General features: G+C 43.9%; 1 protein-coding gene across 1 annotated transcript in view; it reads left to right on the top strand.

The window, feature by feature from the left end:
- The window catches only part of UVRAG (UV radiation resistance associated), a 296340-nt gene that overhangs the window by 21092 nt on the left and 254681 nt on the right, over positions 1 to 20567 (top strand). Inside the window, exon 2 of the mRNA XM_004610830.2 lies at positions 9038 to 9155. Within this exon, the coding sequence (XP_004610887.2) occupies positions 9038 to 9155 (118 nt within the window). The remainder of the gene's footprint in view (positions 1 to 9037; positions 9156 to 20567) is intronic.

Raw genomic sequence — 20567 nt, forward strand, 5'->3', positions numbered from 1 at the left:
GTGCCAGGGATCAAACCATGGTTGTTTGACTGGAAATCAAGGGCCTTAACCATTGTACCATCACTTTGGCTCCTAATTTTGTTTTGTAGGGATGTGGGTCGTTGGTAGAGCACTTGCCTTACAAGCATGAGATTCTGGGTTTGATCCCTGGCATCGTGCGGGTGAAAAAAGAAAAATGATTTATATGTTTCACAATTAGGGACATATTGTTAGAGGATACAATGAAAAATCTCTGTACCACCTTTGGACCCTAAGTACCCATTTCGCCTGCAATGGACCAACAGGAGTTAGTAATTCTGTATTTAAAAATAGAGCCAATAGTGTATCTTACAGATTCTTCCATATCTGTGTTAAAAGACTGCCACATGCCTTATTTATTTGTTTATTGGGGCCACATGTTTCAAGGCCACACCTGGCTTCCTCGCTCTTGACGGTGCTCAGGGGACCATATGGGATGCTGCGGAGTGACCCTGGGTGGGCTGAGTGCAAGGCAAGTTGTTTACTCTCTGTTCTGTCTCTCCAGCTCCCTGTCACCTACTTTATTTTTCATTGTCACATAGCTTTTCACTAGAGGGAATTCTCTAGGTCAGACGGACATTTAAGGTACTTGCAGTTCTTTACAAAAATTTTTTTTAAATTGAATATCCGTGAGATAGACCATTAAAAGGCTGCTCAGATGCTGAGACCTACCTGGGATCTGCTGCATGCAGGGCAAATGCCTTAATCCCTTCACTGTTTCTCTAGCCTTCTCGGATTGATTTTGAGCCTGCATGAGTTAATGTCAGAATAAAAGCTTTAGTTCAAAGGTCTCGTAATTTGCTCTCTACTAGGGAGCTATAAAGTATTTCATGAGAGATAAGATTTGGTGGGTTGTTTATGTAAATCTTTTTTTTTTTTTTTTGGTTTTTGGGTCACACCCGGCAATGCACAGGGGTTACTCCTGGCTCTCCACTCAGGAGTTACCCTTGGCGGTGCTCAGGGGACCATATGGGATGCTGGGAATCGAACCCGGGTCGGCCGAGTGCAAGGCAAACGCCCTACCCGCTGTGCTATTGCTCCAGCCCCAATTAAAGACAAGTAAATCTTTAATTGTCTGTTGGTGCCATCTATGATAGTGATAGTAGTAACAGAGTGCTATTTGGGGGCGGGGGAGGGGGAGCACCCCTGACGTGCTCAGGGCCTACTTCCTGCTCTGTGCTTGTTCCCAGCAGCGCTTGAGGGACCATGCAATGCAGGGGGTTGCCACACAAGAGTGCCTTAATCCTCTGGGTATTTCCTGACTCCTCAAGCTCTAGTTTGAAAACATTTTTTTTTCTTTTTCTTTTTTTAATTCTTTCAGAATTTCATTGAGTCAGAAGGGATCAAAAGATGAGGGGGAAAAGGGTGCTTGAGAGTTGTGTAAGACAGAGGCTTTTGTATTGTTTAAAGAAGACTGACCGTCATCAAATTTGAGTGTGGCTTCAGGGAGCCAGGGAGATAGTTCAAGGGGATGGAGTACGCGCTTTACAGCTTACCTGCAAAGTCTCCGGCTCTCTCCCTGGCACTGCCTGGTCCCCTGAGCACTGAGCTTGAGTAGCCTCCACACACAACCTGGATTGCCCCTAAAACAAACAAAAAGAATTTTTTTTTTTGGTCGAAGCCATAGTACAGTGGACAGAGCATTTGCCTTGTGTATGGCTGACCTGGTGTTGATTCCCAGCACCCCATATGGTCCCCTGAGCATTGCCAGGAGTGAACACTGAGCAAGAGCCAAGCGAGGCCTGAGCCCTGAGCATAGCTGGGCGTGGTCCTAGAACAAAGCCAAAGAAAAAACAAATTATTTTTGTTTTGGGATCACTCCTGGCATGGCTTAGGGGACCACATGTGGTTCTGGGGAATTGAACCCAGTCAGCTGCATGCAAGGCAAGAGCCCTGTCTGCTCTATTCATCTCCCCCAGCCCTAAAGTAATAAAATAATTCTTTTTTGTTTGTTTGTTTTGAGGTCACACCCAGCTAAGAGGTTACTCCTGGTGGTGCTTGAGGGGGACCATGTGGAGTGGGGGGGGGGATCAAATGTGGGTTGGCTGTGTGCAAGACAAATGTCCTACCCGCTATACTGTGGTTCTGGCCCCTTAAAAGAAGTTTTGTTTCAGTAATCGGGCACTGTTACCTTTCTGTGGATATGTGTAAAACTTCGTTTTCTCCAAAGTTTGCTTTTATTGCTCCTCAAAAAATATGACAGACTTAAGTATCACTGTCACTGTCATCCCGTTGCTCATCGACTTGCTCGAGTGGGCACCAGTAATGTCTCCATTGTGAGACTTGTTACTGTTTTTGGCATATCAAATACGCCACGGGTAGCTTACCAGGCTCTGCTGTGCGGGCGAGATACTCTTGGTAGCTTGCTGGGCTCTCCGAGAGGGACGAAGGAATCAAACCTGGGTTGGCTGCGTGCAAGGCAAACGCCCTACCTGCTGTGCTATCGCTTCAGACAGACTTAAGTAGCAGTCTGTTAGAAACTTAAGTTGCTACCTAAGTAGCAACCAGTCCGGTTTACCTGAAACAACGTGGGCTTTAATTCTGTTCCATTTTGCCTGGTCCCACGCTGAGAATAAATACCTGACTCGAGACAGAAATGGAATGAGAATATGGAAGGGGGAAGGGTCCAGGACTAGTCTGACTACATTTCCAAGCTAAAAGGTATTTAAAAAATTTTCCCTGTAGTGTCTGTGATTATCTGAGGAATCAGAGAACTCTGGACACCAGTTACTGGATTTTGTAATAGCAGATGAGTTAAGAAGGACTTTTTTTTTTTAAAAATCATTTTAAATTCTTATTTTTAAAAAAATTTTATCACCATGTGGAAAGTTACAGAGTTCTTAGATTTATGTCTCAGTTATACCGTATTCAAACACCATCCCTTCACCAGTGCCCATATTCCACCACCAAAATCCCGGGTATACTCCCCGCCCCCCACCCCAACTGTATAACTGATGAATTTCAATTTATTTTCTCTTCACCTTGATTACGTTCCATATTTCAACACAAAACTCACTATTGTTGTGGGAGTTATATCCCCAAACAAGATAACCCTAATAAGAAGGCAATTGATAATTAGTTTTCATTAAAAGATTGTATGTTTTCAGGTTTTAGAAAAGGTCGTGCAGCCGCATTAGCAGCCGCGCGCCTCGGATGTGTCCCAGTCCCGAATCCTGGAGCCGTGTTAGTTGCTGCTCAGTGTCGCCAGGGTTCCATCTGGAGAAGGTGTGCTGGCGGCACCTCCTCCTTCCAGCCCCCCGGTGTTGCTGGCCCCGATTCGGGTCCGGAGCATTGTCCGGGCCGTGTTGCTTACCAGAATGCCTGCCGCTTCTCTGAAGAAGGACTTTTATGGGCTGGCAGTGTGGTTCAAAGTGGTGACAGGCCTGTGCCAATAATGTTTGATGCCCTGAGTTTGATCCTTGTCATTTTATGCTCTCTGTTCCCCTCCAGCCCTCTCTCCTCAGCAATGCAGAGGTGACCCGGGGGACCCCAACACTCAGCCCCATTAGAATTGTAGCTTGGCAAGGAGCACTGAGCTGTCAGGCTTACATTGCTGGGAGTAACCTAGGTTAAAAAATAAAATAGTTCCAATATTTTGTTTTGGGCCACTCCCAGAAGAGCTCTGAGGGCTTGCTCCTGGCTGCTTGGATGTGGTGCTAGAGAACAAATTGGGCCAATTACACGCAAGGCAGGTGCGATCTCCCTGTACTGTTTCTCCATACCCAACAATAACAACTTTTAACACAGGTTGAAAATTCTTATTAAATCTGAGTGGGCTCCCATGAATGATTTAATTTTGGGTTTTTGAAAAAAACATTTTTTTCCCTTTTAACATAGCACTGTAGCATTGTCGTCCCATAGTTCATTGATTTGCTTGAGTGGGCACCAGTAATGTCTCCATTGTGAGACTTGTTACTGTTTTTGGCATATCGAATATGCCACGGGTAGCTTTCCAGGCTCTGCCGTGCGGGTAGCTTGCCAGGCTCTCCGAGAGGGACGGAGGAATCGAATCTGGGTTTGATTCCCTTTTAACATATGTGGAATAAAATAATTCCCTTAGAGGAAGTGAAGAAAACGTTACGAGTTTTAGCTGCTCAGAGGAAATTTACACGGAATTCTAATGAGATGATTCCCTACTTCCCTTAGGCCCAGTTGATAGGGCTACAATTTGGACAAGTGGCCAATTTCTCTCTAGAGGAAAAATTTATATTAAAATATTGGGGCCTGGATCATAGCATGACAGTTGGATTCCTACCCAGCACCATGTGGTTCCCTGAGCTTTGAGTATCAGTAGGTACAATCTGGAGCCCCCTAGCATCTCTGGGGTGTTCTAGAACCTCAGCATTGGTGGGCCAGACCAGCATTGCTTCCTTGGACCCTTGCATCAAACTGCCAGTCTGGTTGGCTGAGGTCACTGGTGAGGACCCAAGACTTGGCCACTGCTTTGGATGACTCCTTCCCCCACAGACAGGAATAGCATCTGTTGGCATATAGCTATTGGTAATATCCTGGCTGGACAAAGATGTTCAGGGCTTACTCCTGGCTCTGCACTCTGGGATCACTCCTGGTGGGCTTGGGAACCATGTGGGGTGCCAGGGATTGAACTCAGGTTGGCAGTGTGGTAGGCGAGTGTCTTACTCACTGAACTACTGTACCAGTCCATTGGCTGTATGATTTTCTATTGTATGCTGCTTTTCCCGGGAAGTGGGAGGGCTTTGGCCACACCTCGTGGTGCTTAGGTCTTACTCCTCACTCTGTGTTCTGGAATCCCTCCTAGTGCTCAGGGGCTCTCTGTGGTGCTGGGGATTGAACCCTGATGAACTGTGTGTGAGGCAAGTGCCCTCCCCACTGTGATATCTCTCTGACAGATGATTTTTTTGGGGGCGGTCATACTGGCTCTCTTCCGAGATTTATTTGTCTCTGAATCATGGCCATTAATAGGCTTATATGGTGCCAGAGGCAGTTTGTAGGTGTGGCCACCAGGCTTCCAGAAGACAGGGAAATGGGGGGGTGTTGCCTATTTCCAACTCCGTGAGAGCCTGGAGATTTTGGTCACAAAAGCTGCATACCAGGTTTTTTTTTTAGCAGATTCATTCTCATGGATGAGGCTTGACCCGAGCCTGTGGAGATCGGCCGTGAGCATGGCAGCAATTGGTGGGCTCTGGCGATTTTTTCTTTTTTCTTTTTGGGTCACACCTGGCAATGCACAGGGGTTACTTCTGGCTCTGCACTCAGGAATTACTCCTGGCGGTGCTCGGGGGACCATATGGGATGCTGGGAATCGAACCTGGGTTGGTATAAGCAAGACAAACTTCCTACCCTCTGTGCTATCGCTCCAGCCCCCCCTGGAGGTTTTTGGCTGTGGGGCTCTATTGAGGCTGGTGCTGGGCTCACTGGCCCTCTCCTAGTTGCCCCCCCAAATGAGGTTCGGCCTGGTGTGGTGCCTGGAGGTATCTCTGCAGCTTGTGGCTCTCTTCAGATATTTATTTGTGAGTCTCTCTCTTCCCCTTTAATAAAATTTCCTTATTTGACTTTTTTTGTTTGTTTTTTGGGTCACACCCAGTGGTTCCCAGGACTTACTCCTGACTCTGTGCTCAGGGGCCACTCGCAGAGCTCAGGAGATGAGATGGCGTGCCAGGAATCAAACCCAGGTCGGTTGTGAGCTAGGCAAGTAATGTAGCTCCTGTACTATGACTTGGACACTTTTACTTCACTATTTGGCTCCTCCAGAAAAATTTTTTTTTCTGTGAAAACAGGCAGTAAACCTGGGAAACCTGGGCAGAGATCATGCTGACTTCTCTTTTCCTGCAGAGCAGACTCCCTGGGCCGGGGCAGTACTACGTGGTTAAGGTACTTGTCTTGCATATGGCCAGCCTGGGTTAAATCCCCGGCACCAGGGACCTCTCCTTGGGAGGACCATGGTGCTTCCCTCCAGATCTTCATACAACCAACCAACCCCCTCAGTTACATATGAAGCTGGAGATCAAGCACAGGCTCAGGGATGTAACTGGTGTGTGAAACGCTGGGTTCAGTACCCAGCTCTGCCCTCTCCCCTGCCACCAAAAAAACAAAAAGGAAGAGAAAAAAGGATAGAAAAAGATCATGCACGTTCCTAGCAACATGCACTTTGTTCATGAGAATACTTCAATCCTGATGACCACTCACTTGAAGGAAATTCTATTTATTTATTTATTTATTGTGATATATAATTATGTTTTATTATATAACACATGTTAATAGTTTTTTTAAATTTTTTTTATTGAGTCACCATGTGGAAAGTTACAAAGTTTTCAGGTTTAAGTCTCAGTTATACAGTGCTCGAACACCCATCTCTTCACCAGTGCACATATTCCACCACCAAGAATCCCAGTATAGCTCCTCCCCGCACCCCCCACACCCCTAGCCCCCCCACTCTTAGCCCCCCCCGCCTGTGTAACTAATAAATAGGAAATTCTATTTAAACTTGAAAGTTTTAGAATATTCTCCATTCCTAATCTTCTTAATTGTTCCTTTATTAGAAGACATGAAAAAGATGATATGGGTGAGTGGTATAGCCACATATCCAAAACAGACTCAGCAACACTGAAAACATGAGATCTAAGTTGCAACCATTGGGACACTCTAATGTGCCCGTCACGGTGACAGTGGGGATGGCAAGGGTTGGGCTTGGGGAGGGAATACGGGAACACTGGTAGAGGGAAGTTGGCACTGGTGGTGGGACTGGTGTTGAACCAACATATGTCGAAAATTCAACTATCAGTGACTTTGTAAATCAGTTATTTAAGTTTTAATTTTTAAAACGAATACATAAAAAGCCCTATGTTTCTATATCTATAATTTATTTTAGTCAATTTTATACTAATAGTAATGATCTTTCCTAATAGTCTCAAGGAAACACTTGGCAGAGGCCTTTGTCATCACATAGACATCACTATGCTGTCAGTGTTCACTAAGGCTTACCTTGTGTCGTGAACTGTACTAAAAACTTCATACATGTGGTCTGGTGTTAAGACTCATAGCAACCCTCTGAAGTTAGAATTACTCATTATCATTAATCATCTCCTTATCCCAACATCTCTAAGTAACCAAACAGAAGCAAAGAAACAAAAAAACCACATCTCAAATGAAAAAGAAAGCAAGGTAGGAGCGAGAGATAGGGTAGGTTTGATAGTACAGTGAGCAAGGGTAGTGCAGTGGAGGGTGCTTGCATTGCACAGTCAACCCAAGTTTAATCCCCAGCACCCAAGATGGTCCCCTGAGCTGCCAGGAGTGATCCCTGAGTGCTGAGCCAGGAGGAAGCCCTGAGAATCTCCGGGTATGGGCTCTCAAAAAATGAAAAAGAGCTCTGTTATTCTGTGTCTGTAATCGATGATGGACTTAGCTCAGTAGAATGACTATGTAGAGAGAGCTGTAGCATATTTTATTATCTAATTAATCCATTAATATTTTGTTTGGGGGACCATATGATGCTGGGGAGTGAACCTGAGGCTCCTTCATGCAAACCATGTGTTCTAGCCTATTGAGTTCATCCGCCTAGCCTCTGTAATAATATTTGTGCATTTATTAGTTTTGGGCTCACACTTGGCTCTGCTATGGGCTTATTTTTGACTCTGTGCTCATCGATTACTGCTGGTGGGCTTAGGGGTTCAAATGGGGTGCCCATTTGAATCATATGGGAATCGAACCCAGGTTGGCCATGTGCAAGGCAAGCACCTTATCCACTGTAGTATCTCCCTGGCCCCTGTAATACTACTTTAAAACTGAGTGTTTGACCATAATACCCATAAGTAGAGAGATTAAGAGGGAAATTGTCTGCCATAAAGGCAGGAGGAGGGGCGGGGCAGAGGGAGGGGAGGGGTACTGGGGACATTTGTGGTGGAAAATGTACAGTGGTGGAAGAATGGGTGTTCGTCATTATATGACTGAAACTCAGACATGAAAGCTTTGTAAGTAGCAAAAAAAAAAAAGGAAAGAAAAATATCAAAAAACACAAAATAAAACAGTGTTTGGTTTTTATTTTTAAGTCTCTAAAAGTTAACTGACACAGGGAACTATAAAAGAATGTATCTGTTGTGAATAGCTTTAGCATTGCCATCTTTTCATTGTTTTGATATGAGATGATGTGGTTATCTCTTAAACTTGTTATTTTTAAAATGTCTTCTGTTGCTTCTTAAAGTTCCATACAGGGGCTGGAGGGATAGTATAGCAGGAAGAGCATTTGCCTTGCACGCGGCTGACCTGGGTTTGATCCCTGGCATCCCATATAGTCCCCCGAGCATGGCCAGGAGTAATTCCTGAGTCTAGAGCCAGGAGTAGTCTCTGGGTATTGCCAGGGTTACAAAAAACCAAAAATTTTTAAAAATTAATAAAATGAAAGCTCTGTATTTCCAACATTTGTGACTCCAAATAGTCTAGTATCCAAATTGGAGAAATTTTTGGGAAGGAGGTTTGCTGAGGTAACAGAGACTTATTAGCTCTTGATCTAGTGAAAATTCAATTTTACACTTTAACAGTTGAGCTAATGACCAGAGTGATGAGCTGTGAGTTCATATTATTTTTATTGTTTGGTTTTGGCCTCTTTTTTTTGATTGTACAGGTGATTTGGCATCTAGAGTGAACTACTAACAGGAGAATATATTGTTAATCGTTGTCTTCTCTCTTCCTCGCTTCCTCTCTCCCTCCCAACTTGATTTTCAATTGATTACTTAACTACCAGCAGCATCTTTCTGGAGGAAAATAATAGATTGCTACTTAATTTATAGGGAGTACTAATATTATAATCTTCAGGTATTCAGCAATTTAAAAACATTTTTTCTTCCAAAAATATCTGTTCTTATTTTATGCTCATAACAACCTAAAAAATGGATAGGGTAGGTTATCCTGTTTGAATTATTGTTTCACCAAGGGGATGCCAAGACATACATAAAAGATGGGTTGACTATCGCTGACTCAAAATGTATTATCAGACACCTGTTATAGTTCTCTCTTGAATGATAACTTTCTCTTTGCTCTGTTTTAGAGACGCCTGAGACATCTTCGGAACATCGCTGCCCGCAACATTATTAATAGAAATGGCCACCAGCTGCTTGATACCTACTTCACTCTTCACTTGTGTGATACTGAAAAAATATATAAAGGTAAGGGAATTTGGGCTTGCCACTTACAGATCTCCTTTTCATTTTTTATGTAATAAGTGTTTCTCAGTGCCTCTTGCCTTTTGGAAAGCTAAATTTTCATGTTGTCTGTAAATATTTTAAGAGCCTTTATATCCATCCAATAAGGGATCATGACTCTTAGGTAATCCTTTTAGCCAACTGAGCCTTGCGTTGATAACCTTTATGTTCCTTTTTCTGTTTTGCCAGTGCTAGGCGCTGACTGTAGGTCTCACACCTTCAGGCATGCACTTTACCGCCAACCCCATCCCTTTGGTTATTATATTAGCTGCCAAGATCTTGGTTCCACTTGCTATCACTTGAAATATGTGGTATATAATACAGTATCATTTATCTTTGGCAGATAATTGAATTCCTTAATGTTATTGTAAAATTGGGAGTTAATCAACTACCAGGGAATGAATTTAACAAAAGATGTGAAAGACTTACACAAGGAAAACTATAAAATGCTATTAAAAGAAATAAAATAATATTTTGTTTACTTATTTATTGGTTGGAGGCTACAGTTGGCTCTTTTATCAGTGCTTATTCCTGACTCTGTTCATGGATGAGAAGAATTAATATTATAAAAAATGACAGCATTTTACAGATTCAGTAAGGTCCCTATAAACATACCAATGACTTTTGTTTGATTTTAGTTTATATCCAGTGATCCAGGGATTACTCCTGGCTCTAAGCTCAGGAATTGCTCCTGACAGTGCTTGGGGGACCATATGGGATGCTGGGGATTAAACCTGTGTCAGCTACATGTAAGGCAAGTGTCCTACCCACTATAGTATCTCTCCATACCATCCCATGACATTTTTAAAAGACATAGATCAAATGCTCTTGACATTTATATGGAATAGTAATCCTCCCTTCCAGTGACCAAAGCAGTGCTGGGAAAAGATGGGAGGTTTCTCTTCCCCCAACTTCAAATATGCCATAAAGCTGTAGTCATCAAACAGTATGCTAGAGCAAGGACAGACTCTTAGACCTGAAATAGAATTGAGAATCCAGAGACAGATCCTCAGGTGTATAGATACTTAATCTTTGATAAAGGAGCAGAAAGTATGAAGTTGAGCGAGGAAAGTCTCTTCAACATATGGTGTTCGGTAAACCTGTCAGTCATATACAAAAAAGTGAACTCGGATACCTTTCTAACACCTGCACAAGTTAAATCAAAATGGTTTTAAGATCTTGATATCAGACCTAAATCCATAGATTGTCTTGAGGAAAAGATTGATAGAACCTTTCATGACATTGAACCTAGAGGTATCTTCAGTGATTCAGTGCCACTGGCTAAGCAAATGGAAACAAAGATAAACAAATGGGTACACAGAAAAGTATCTTCTGTACAGCCAAGATAACAAGGACCAGAAAAAAAAAATGTACCCTACGGACTGGGAGAAAATATTTGCTTATCATTCATCCAATGAAGAGTTGGTATCTAAGATATATAAAACACTGTTGGAGCTTTATAAGAAAAATACAACCAACACCATAAAAAATTGGATAAGGAGATCTGGAGAGATAGTGTAGTGGATAGGGTAACCCATGAGAGCATCACTGGGTGTGGTCTGAAAATGAAAAAAACAAAAAAACTAGGAGAAAGAGATAAAGAGAAACTTCTTAAGTCACACAGGGCCAGGAGATTGCTAGGTGGGTATAGAGCTTGCCTTACATGTGACTGATCCAGGTTTGATCCCCTGGCACCCCGTATAGTCCCTGGAGCCTTGCTAGGAGTGACATCTGAGCTCTGAGCCAAAAACTGGCACTGTGACTCCTGGGTATGCCCCTCCCCCCCAAAAAAAAAGATAAAAAAAAAATTCCAGAAAGATGGCCAAAAGGTGGGTCTAGAGTAATAGTATAGCAGGTAGGGTGTTTGCCTTGCACACGGCCAATTTGAGTTCGATCCCCAGTACCCTCTATGGTTCCCTGAGCCTGCCAAGGGTGATCCCAGAGCACAGAGCCAGGAGAAAGGCCTGAGTACTGCTGATTGTTGCCGCCAAACCAACCCACGCCCACTTATCTCTCTCTCTTTCTCTCTGTCTCTCTGTCTCTCTGTCTCTCTGTCTCTCTCTCTCTCTCTCTCACATACACACACACACACATACACACACACCCATGGCCCAAAGGTATGTAGAAAAAAATGTTCTGCATCGCTTATCATCAGGGTAATACAAATCAAACAACAGTGAGGTAGCATTTCACACCAGTGAGAGGGACACACCTTGTGAAATACAGAAATGGATGTTGGGTAAAAGGAACCTTCGTTCACCGGTGTGGCAGGAATGTTAACTTCTCAGATAACTAGAAGTGGAGATTCCATATGACCCTGAAATTCCACTCATTTTTGACATCTACCCCAAGGGCTCAAAAACTATTTAGAAAAGACATTCGTACTTCTGTGTTCATTGTAGCACTATTCATAATAGCCAAAATATGGAAACAGCCCAAGTGTCCAAGAGCAGATGACTGAATATAAAGAAACTATGAACCGTATACAACTTGGCTACAAGAACAGATGAAATCATGCAATTTGCTGCTACATAGGTGGATCTGGAAGAGTATCATATTGAGTGATGTTAGAAGGAAAGGGACAGGGGCTGGAGAGATAGCAGATAGCACAGCGGGTAGGGCGTTTGCCTTGCACGTGGCCGACCTGGGTTCGAATCCCAGCATCCCATATGGTTCCCTGAGCACCGCCAGGAGTAATTCCTGCGTGTAGAACCAGGAGTAACCCCTGTGCATCGCCGGGTGTGACCCAAAAAGAAAAAAAAAAGAAGGAAAGGGACAGGTATAGAATGATCTCTCTCATTTGTGACATATAAAGAAACAGTAAGGGAATAATGGATGCTAAAAAAGGCAACAGAGATGGAGAACTCAATGTTCTTCAGTAGAAAGCTGACCACAGGTGGGGACAAGGGGGACACTGGGACAGTGGTGGAGATCTGGTGGAAGGTGTGGTGCGGGAATGTGTTTCCTTTTTCTTTTGGGCACATCTAGTCAGGGCTTACTCTTGACTCTGTTCTCAGGAATTACTCCTACTGGTGCTTGGGGGTAGAATGGGGTGTCTGGGATAGAACACAGGTCTGGTGTGTGCAAGGCAAACATGCTACCTGCTGTGCTATCGCTCTGGTCATTGCTGGAATGCTTTATGCTTGAAATCCTCGCACTTTGTAACCCACACAGTGCCTATAAAATAAAATTTAAAAAGAAATTGGGACTTAGTTTATATCTTTTTGTTTCTGTAATTCCTAGTGTGTATTGGATTATTTTTGGAAGAATGGTATATGGTTTGAATTTAGTTTCATATATGATACTGTGGGATCTTCCTATTACTGGCAGTTCTAAGATTAGACTACACTAATTGCTTTTGTAGAGTTAACAGTTGAGCAAGGATATGGAAACTTTACAGAGATAACCAGGAACCAGTTGTATGTAAACCTATTCAAAACAAAATATTCTGGCATGGTCCTAGATTGCTTGTGATAAAACCTGTTAGTGAGCAGTAGACAGGATGTACCAGTATGCAAAAGTGCTTATTCCCATAGACCAATAGCAGTCAAAATATTTCATTTTCCTTCTGGCCATGTAGGAAAACATGTTAATCACTCAGTCCTCTTTTTTTGGGGGGGAGGTAGGGGTGTACATCCGGTGATGCTCAGGGGTTACTCCTGGCTCTGCACTCAGGAATCACTCCTGCTCTGTTCAGGGGACCATATGAGATGCCAGGGATTGAACCCGGGTCAGCCGCGTGCAAGGCCAGAGCCCTACCTGCTGTAGTATCGCTCAATTAACAGCTAATGGGATATGATGGAGTTGAAGTGAGTCATTTTCACTTAAAAATCTTCCTTGCAGACTCAACAACACCGAAAACCTGGAATCTAAGCTGCAGCTACCACCCTTTGTAAGGTGCCCGTTCAGGTGTCTGCGAGGGGAGAAGAGCAGGGGTGTGGGAGCGAGGGGAGCGATGGGAACACTGGTGGAGGGAAGTGGACACGTGGTGGGATTGCTATAGAATTTTATATGCCTAAAACTCAACTGTTGATAACATTGTAAGTTATGGTTCTTTAATAAATTAAAATTTATTCTTTAATAAATAAATGGAAAAAAATTTGCCTCAAATAATCCTCTTCCTCTCTTGCCATACAGAAGACTTATGTTGAGGATAAGCAAGTCCAAAACAAAAGGAGCTTGGCTACCCAGTTGGTGACCAGCTGCCAAGAAAGTGCTTGCTAGAGAACACTGTCACTGACCACTTTGTGGGTGTGGGGTGGTGGGGGGTCCCAGGCAGCACTCAGGAGGCCCTAGGCCATTTGGCAGTTTTTATACAATCAGGCTGTTGGTTTAGTGCTTTGGCCCTCTGTGGCCAGGAGGTACTTGGACACCATAAGCAGTACTTGGGGCTTTGAGGGCCACACTGGCAGATGCCTGCAGCCTCCAGAACAGTGCCTGGAGGACTGTGTCGTGCTGGGATCAAGGCCTGTGCCCTGGCCTCACACTTTGCTTCCTCTCCAGCCCTGGCTAATAGTTTCTTAAGAGACTAGTGTGGGATGGTCGATTCCCGGCTCCCCCCCTGTCCCCAGTTCCAGGTACTGAAACCGAGATCTCACACTTGCAAGGCAAGTCTCTGCTGCTGGTTGATGATCTTGATCTAAAATCTATCTAGAGATTTGAAACTACACTTTCCACCTATTCAGTGGCATCATTTCTTAGTTTTGAAAGTAAAGTATGTTTTTCAAGGGCCAGGACAAATGACCCATGGTTGGAAGCTGCCTCAAGGGCTAGGGAAGAGGGCAGTTGGGACAGAGAAGGGACCATCATAACAATGATGGTTGGAGGGATCGCTCTGGATGGGAGAGTTGTGCTAAAAGTGGGTAATGGACCAAACAGGATGGCCTCTCAGTATCTGTATTGCAAACCACATGTCCCAACGTAGAGAGAGACAAAGAAGTGAAATGCCTGCTATAGAGGCATGCTAGAGGGTGGGTGGTGGTGTTTAGGAACTAGACCTAGTGAAACCTTTGTAACTATCTTACAGTGATTCAATAAAAATAAAAAAAAGATAGAAGTATGTTTTTGTTTTTTTTATAGGAAAAATAGCTACAAAGCCTTTGCTTTTGATTTTTGGGCTATGCCTAGAGCTACTTAGGCCTTGCTCCTGGCTCTGTTCTCAAGGATAACTCCTGGTGGGTTCCAGGGACCATATAGGGTGTTCTGAAACTAAACCAGCAAGCACCCTACCTGCTGAACTGTCACTCTGATGCTTCCAAACTTCCATTTCTTTGTACGTAAAAATGGTCCCAAACCTAGAAATTGATGTGAATTATTCTCTTTTGGGACTGGAGCGATAGCACAGTGGGTAAGGCATTTGCCTTGCATGCGGCTGACCTGGATTCGATTCCTTTGTACCTCTCGGAGAGCCCGGCAATCTGCCGAGACTATCCCGCCCGCACAGCAGAGGCGGGCAAGCTACCTGTGGCGTATTCGATATGCCAAGAACAGTAACAAGTCTCACAATGGAGATGTTACTGGTGCCCACTTGAGCAAGTCAGTGAACAAAGGGACGACAGTGCTACAGTGCTATTCTCTTTTATATCCAACATCCAGTCTTTCAGTAAATTTTTTTGGCTGTAAATATAAAAATGTATCCATAGGCTGATTGTTTCTTACTGTCCCTTAATCACTGTCATTTCTTGTTTGAGCTGAAAGACATTCTACCAGGTTTGCATGCTCCTGTACTCTTGTCATCATATTCTCAAGCAAGCTCTTATTTAAATGAAAGTGAGATCTTATTTCTTTCCTCACAACTTTACATGTTTTCTAAAAAATGGTTCATGATTTTTAAAAAAATTATTTTTTGTTTCTGGGCCTTACTTGGCTGTGCTCAGGGCTTACTCCTGGTCTTTGTGCAGGAATTACTCCTGGCAGTGCTTGGGGTACCCTGTGGGTCCTGGGGATAGAACGTGGATTGGCCACGTGCAATGCAAGGGCCCTAATCGCTGTACTGTCACTCCGGCTCCTCATGATCTGTCTTTCTAAATTTATCTGACTGTTACCTCGTGGAATGCCTCAGCTGCTCTTGACATTCGCCCTGGTCTAGCCACAGTTAACCTTCTTGCTGTTCCTTGAAAACATCAAGCTGACTCCAGCTGAGGGTTCTGTACCGCTGGTCCTGGCGCAGGTGCTCTTTCTCCTGATACCCTCACGGCCAGCTTCTTCGCCATCTTCTATTTCCTCCTTTCCAAATGTTTCCTCAGAAAAATAACTTAATCAGTGACTAATCCCCTAAAAAATGCACTAACCTCCTCCCCTTCTGTGCTTACTTCTTCTCCACAGTACTTAATACCCACCCGACATGCTCTGTGTTTAGTTACGTCACTAATCTCTTTCTCCCAAGAAAAGCCTGAGTTGAAGGCAGAGATTGGTAGATGGGTCATTTTATTTTATTCACTGTACTGTCTCTAATACTTGAATACCCACTAAGCCTTCATTTTTTCCTATTTAATTTCTGAGTAGGTAGTGAGTTTATGAATCAGAAATTACCTATGTAAGATTTAGATTTAGTTTCACCTTCACCTGTTCCTCTCTCCCTAACTGTCTACCCCTCATAAATGTTGCTCATTTCTTTGTTTCTTAAGATTCTTTACACAAAATATAAATGAAAATAGTACCAAACTGCCTTGCACTTTTCACATCGTATGTCTTAGATGTTTTTATATACTGGCTTTTGGAGCGCTTTTCTAATTTTGTCCTTCATAGTTTGGGATGAGGAGATAATATCGTAAGTCATTTAACTGACTCTGGTTGGCAGGCATTTTATTAGGTCATTGTTACAGTCTTTTACTGTACATAGAGTACTGCATTGAATTCCTTTATAACGTGTTTTTAAAAAATGAGGGGTTGGATAGGGATTGAGTAAATTTCAAGAAGTGGAAGTACAAAGAGAGCATGTACTTCAAACTGGTTACATATTGCAAAATTATCTTGTTTATACTCCCACTAGCTACGCCTGAACGTTTCCTTTCTCCTTCTCACTGGTACACTGCACAGAGGAACTTGTGTTTTTTGCCAATCTGATAGAGGAAAGGTTTTGTAGTGTAGTTTAGGTTTGTATTTCTTCTATTATTAGCACGGTAAAGGCTCTGAAAGAGCTTCTGTTGAATGAAGGGAATGCTGAGCAAGAGCCAAGACATGCCATGGAGCCTTACTCTGCAGTCTCCGTCCCTTAAGGTCCTAACATGGGGGCGGATAGCGCAGTGGTAAGGAGCCTGCCTTGCATGTCCTGACTTGGCAGCCCAGATGCTCCCCTGAGTCGGCTAGGAGTGAACCCTGAGCACTGCTGTGTGTGGACCAAAATACCCACGGGGCAGACCTTAGCATGGATAGAGAAACATTCATGTAATACTAACAATTTATACTAATACTCTCCCTTTGGGCTGGAGCGATAGCAAAGTGGTTGGGCCTTTCATGCGGCTGACCCGTGTTCGATTCTTCCGCCCCTCTCAGAGAGCCCGCAAGCTACCGAGAGTATGGAACCCGCATGGCAGAGCCTGGCAAGCTACCCGTGTGTATTGGATATGCCAAAAACAAGTCTCTCGATGAGAGACGTTACTGGTGCCCGCTCGAACAAATCGATGAGCAACGGGATGACAGTGACAGTGACAGTGACTCTCCCTTTATCTAGAATAGGTCTTGACTGATATATTTTTGAAAATTTACATGCCAAGTTTTGTTCAAGTTAAATGAATAATAGTGAACAATTGTATTAATAAAGTTCATAACTTAATGAAAAGGTTTTCTTGGGGCCACTCTGGGAGGCTGCCTAAGCCCCTCTGGCTGTGTTTGGGGGAATGATACAGTCCTGGGCATCAAACTCGGGGCTCCTGCATGCCAGCCATCACCCATTTGAGCCCTAGAAAATATTTCAAAATGTTTTAAATTCAGTTTTATTTGAACCTCATAAGAACCCTGTAGTGTTATTATGATTATTATTTATTTTTTTTTTTAGGGGAGCAAGGTTTGGGATACACTTGCTGTGCTCGGGGCTTGCTCCTCGCTGTAAGCTCAGGGATCACTCCTGGAGGTTCGCCAGGGTCATGTGGGTAGGACTCAGCTGAGTGCAGAGCAAAGAACAAGCCCTGAGCACTGGTGTGGCCTCTAAAGAAGCTCCTTCCCCCACATGCTACATGCTACATATACATTAGAATGCAGGTATATGTTTGCATACATCTAGGCACACTTTTGATTTCCCCTCCCCCCCCCTTTTTTTTTTTTTTTGCTTTTGGGATCACACCTAGCGATGCTCAGGGTTTACTCCTGGCTCTGGCTCTGCACTTGGAAATTACTCCTGGCGGTGCTGGGGGACCATATGGGATGTCGGGGATCGAACCCGGGTCGGCCGCATGCAAGGCAAATGCCCTACCCCCTGTGCCCTTCCCCTTCCCCTTTCCTTGGTTGCTGTCACTGTCACATTGTGTCACCTGCTTGCTTATGGTGTTCTCAGGAGTTGCCTTCACGCACTTGTGCTTTCGTACATTCTGCTCTCAGTGTCCTCATGCAGTGCTCACCGGGCCGGTTCCTGCCCGCAGCGTTGTGGTGCCCACATTCACACTGACTTTGCACTGGACATCACACACTCCAGACGGAGGAGCTGCCCGGACAGTACTTGGTGCGTGTGCTTGGCACTGGGGTGGACTCACGGCCTCACACATAGAGGGCAGGTGCTGTAGCACCCCCAGCCACCAGCAGGCCTCTGACACATCGATGTTTACATATCCAAGCTGGGATTTGGAGTGATTGGGTAGTTAGCTGAGAGACAAACAGAGGGAAGAAGGGATTGCCTAGTGGTGGAGAAACTAGTGCTTTCACTCATGGGATTACGTATTGGTACACTTTTTTAATTATTTCTTCAAACTGAGTTTTGGAAAGTATGATTTTTGTTTGTTTTTGTTTGGGGGCCACACCCAGCCGTGCTTACTCCTGAGTCTGTACTCAGGAATCACTCCTGGCAGAGCTCTGGGGACCATGGGGGATGCTGGGGATCAGTCCTGTGTCAGTTGGGTGCAAGGCAAGCATCCTACCGCTGTACTATCACTCCAGCCTTGGAAAATACTTTTTACTTCTAAAAGCTTATTCTGTAGATTTCCAAGTTTTAGGGATATAAAAGTTTAAAAGATTATAGTATTATTTAAAATTTCTAAAAATTAGCAGTCATTTAAATGTTCATTAGTAGCACATACCTTTTTAAAACAGTAAGAATTGGGCCAGAGTGGTAGTTCAGTATGTAAGGCATTTGCACTGTAAGTGGCTGACCTGGCTTTGATCCCAGGACCACATATGATCTCCCAAGCACTGCCAAGAGTGAACAATTAGGAGTAAACCCTGAGCACACCCTATTGTGGACCAACACCAGCAAGTTCTTTCCCATCCCCCAGCCCTGAAACATGTACAGTCATCTCTTTTTTTATTTTGATTTGTTTGTGGCCACACCTGGCAGTCCTCAGGGGTTTCTCCTGGCTCTGCACTCGGGAATTACTCCTGGCTTAGGGGACCGTATGGGATGTCGGAGAATTGACCTCAGATATCCCCTAATTAAAGTAATTCTTAATAATAGAAAAATTAGAAAACTGATGAACAAAACTGAAAGTTCACAGCTTAATCTTATCATCTAGTGTACACATTTTTGATATGTTTGTAAATATTTGTATCCTTTTGTAAATTCTAGGTCAGAAACTTTTATATATTGTGACCATATTGCCATAGAAATAATATTTTTATTTCTTTTTGGTAGGCCACACTCAGTAGTGTTCTGGTCTTACTCCTGGCCCTGTGCTCAGGAACGCATCCTAGCGGTGCTCCAGGATATGTGGTGCTGGGGATTGAACCTGGACCCACCACATGCAAAGCAAACGCCCTACCCACTGTACTATCACTCCAGTCCAATTATTTTTATTTCTTAAAATTGTTTACTTTGGGCCTCCCAAATAAACATTTGGGCTTAGGAGGCTTGAGGGGCACCCCTGTAGTTCTTAGCCAACCCGGCAAGTGGTTCAGTTCAGGGCCCTGTGGTGCCCTTGATACCTGGTCCCCACCTCAGGTTACAGCCTCCTGGATTGTACTCAGTGATGTTCTTGGCATCATGTGGTGCCAGGGATTTGAACCTGGGAACATGCCTTAACTGCTGTCTCCTGGTCCTTGATGTTTACTGGGTGGGGGTGGGTCCATATACAGTGGTGCTCAGAGCTGAATCCTGGCTCTGTGTTTAGGGATCACTCCTGGCCAGGCTTGGGGGAATCATACTGGATGTTGGGTACCAGTCTTGGGTCAACCTTGTGCAAGATAAGCACCTGACCTGCTGTACTATCATCTCCCTGATCCTTGATTTTTTTAAAAATGAAAATAAGCCCAAAGTAATATAGCTAGTATGTTTTTCAAGAAGTGCTTGAACCCAGAGAACTTGGCTTTAAGATATATCCAGGTCTGCTTTTCTTGGTCTACAGCTAGAAGATTTGTAAACTGCAAATATCAGTGTACTAGATTAGAAAATTTCAATATATTTGACTATCATCTCTCCTGTTGCATATTTAATATACTCTCCAAAGTTTTCATTATTTTCAAACTTAAGTCAAATATAATTAATCTGTGACATTGATTCAATTAAGTTTTATATTATTTTATCCATGCTGAAATAATTTTTATACATGCTGAGGAAGATGCAGTTGCACAGAACAAATGCTGCCATTTTTATGGTCTCTACAGTTAGGGGTCAGAAATATGTATAGAGGCATTTTCTAATAGTAGGGGTCAGAGTAGTATAGTGGGTAGGGCACTTGCCTTATACACCGCCAACTCAAGTTCAACCCCTGGCACCCCATATGTGCCCTGAGTTTTGGTAGGAGTGATCCATGAGTGCAGAGCTAGGAGTAAGCCCTGAACACTGCCAGTTGTATCCCCTAAACAAAACAAGTGTATATTAGAAAAAAAATAGTTTTTGATCCCCAGCATTCCATATGGTCCCTTGAAACCACCAGGTATAATTCCTGAGTCTGGAGCCAAGAGTAACCCCTGAGCATTGCCAGTTGTGGCCCAAAACCAAACCAAAACAAACTAACCAAATATATTAGCTTTGTTCTCATGATTACCTAAAATCTTCTCAAGTGCCAGTGGCATGTAGGCCAAACATATATACTTTCCCTGTAGCAATAGGAGGATAGCTGCCCTGTGGTCTCGCAGTCTCTCAGAGCATCAGTGGGATAAGTGTGGCTTCCTGTCAGCAGAGGGGAGATACTTCAGTGGGTAGGGCACTCGCCTTGCACACAGCCAATCCAGGTTTGATCCCAGGCACCCCATCTGATCCACTGAGCATTGTCAGACGTGATCCCTGAGTGC

Source organism: Sorex araneus, chromosome X, assembly GCF_027595985.1.
Source record: "Sorex araneus isolate mSorAra2 chromosome X, mSorAra2.pri, whole genome shotgun sequence".
NCBI lineage: Eukaryota > Metazoa > Chordata > Mammalia > Eulipotyphla > Soricidae > Sorex > Sorex araneus.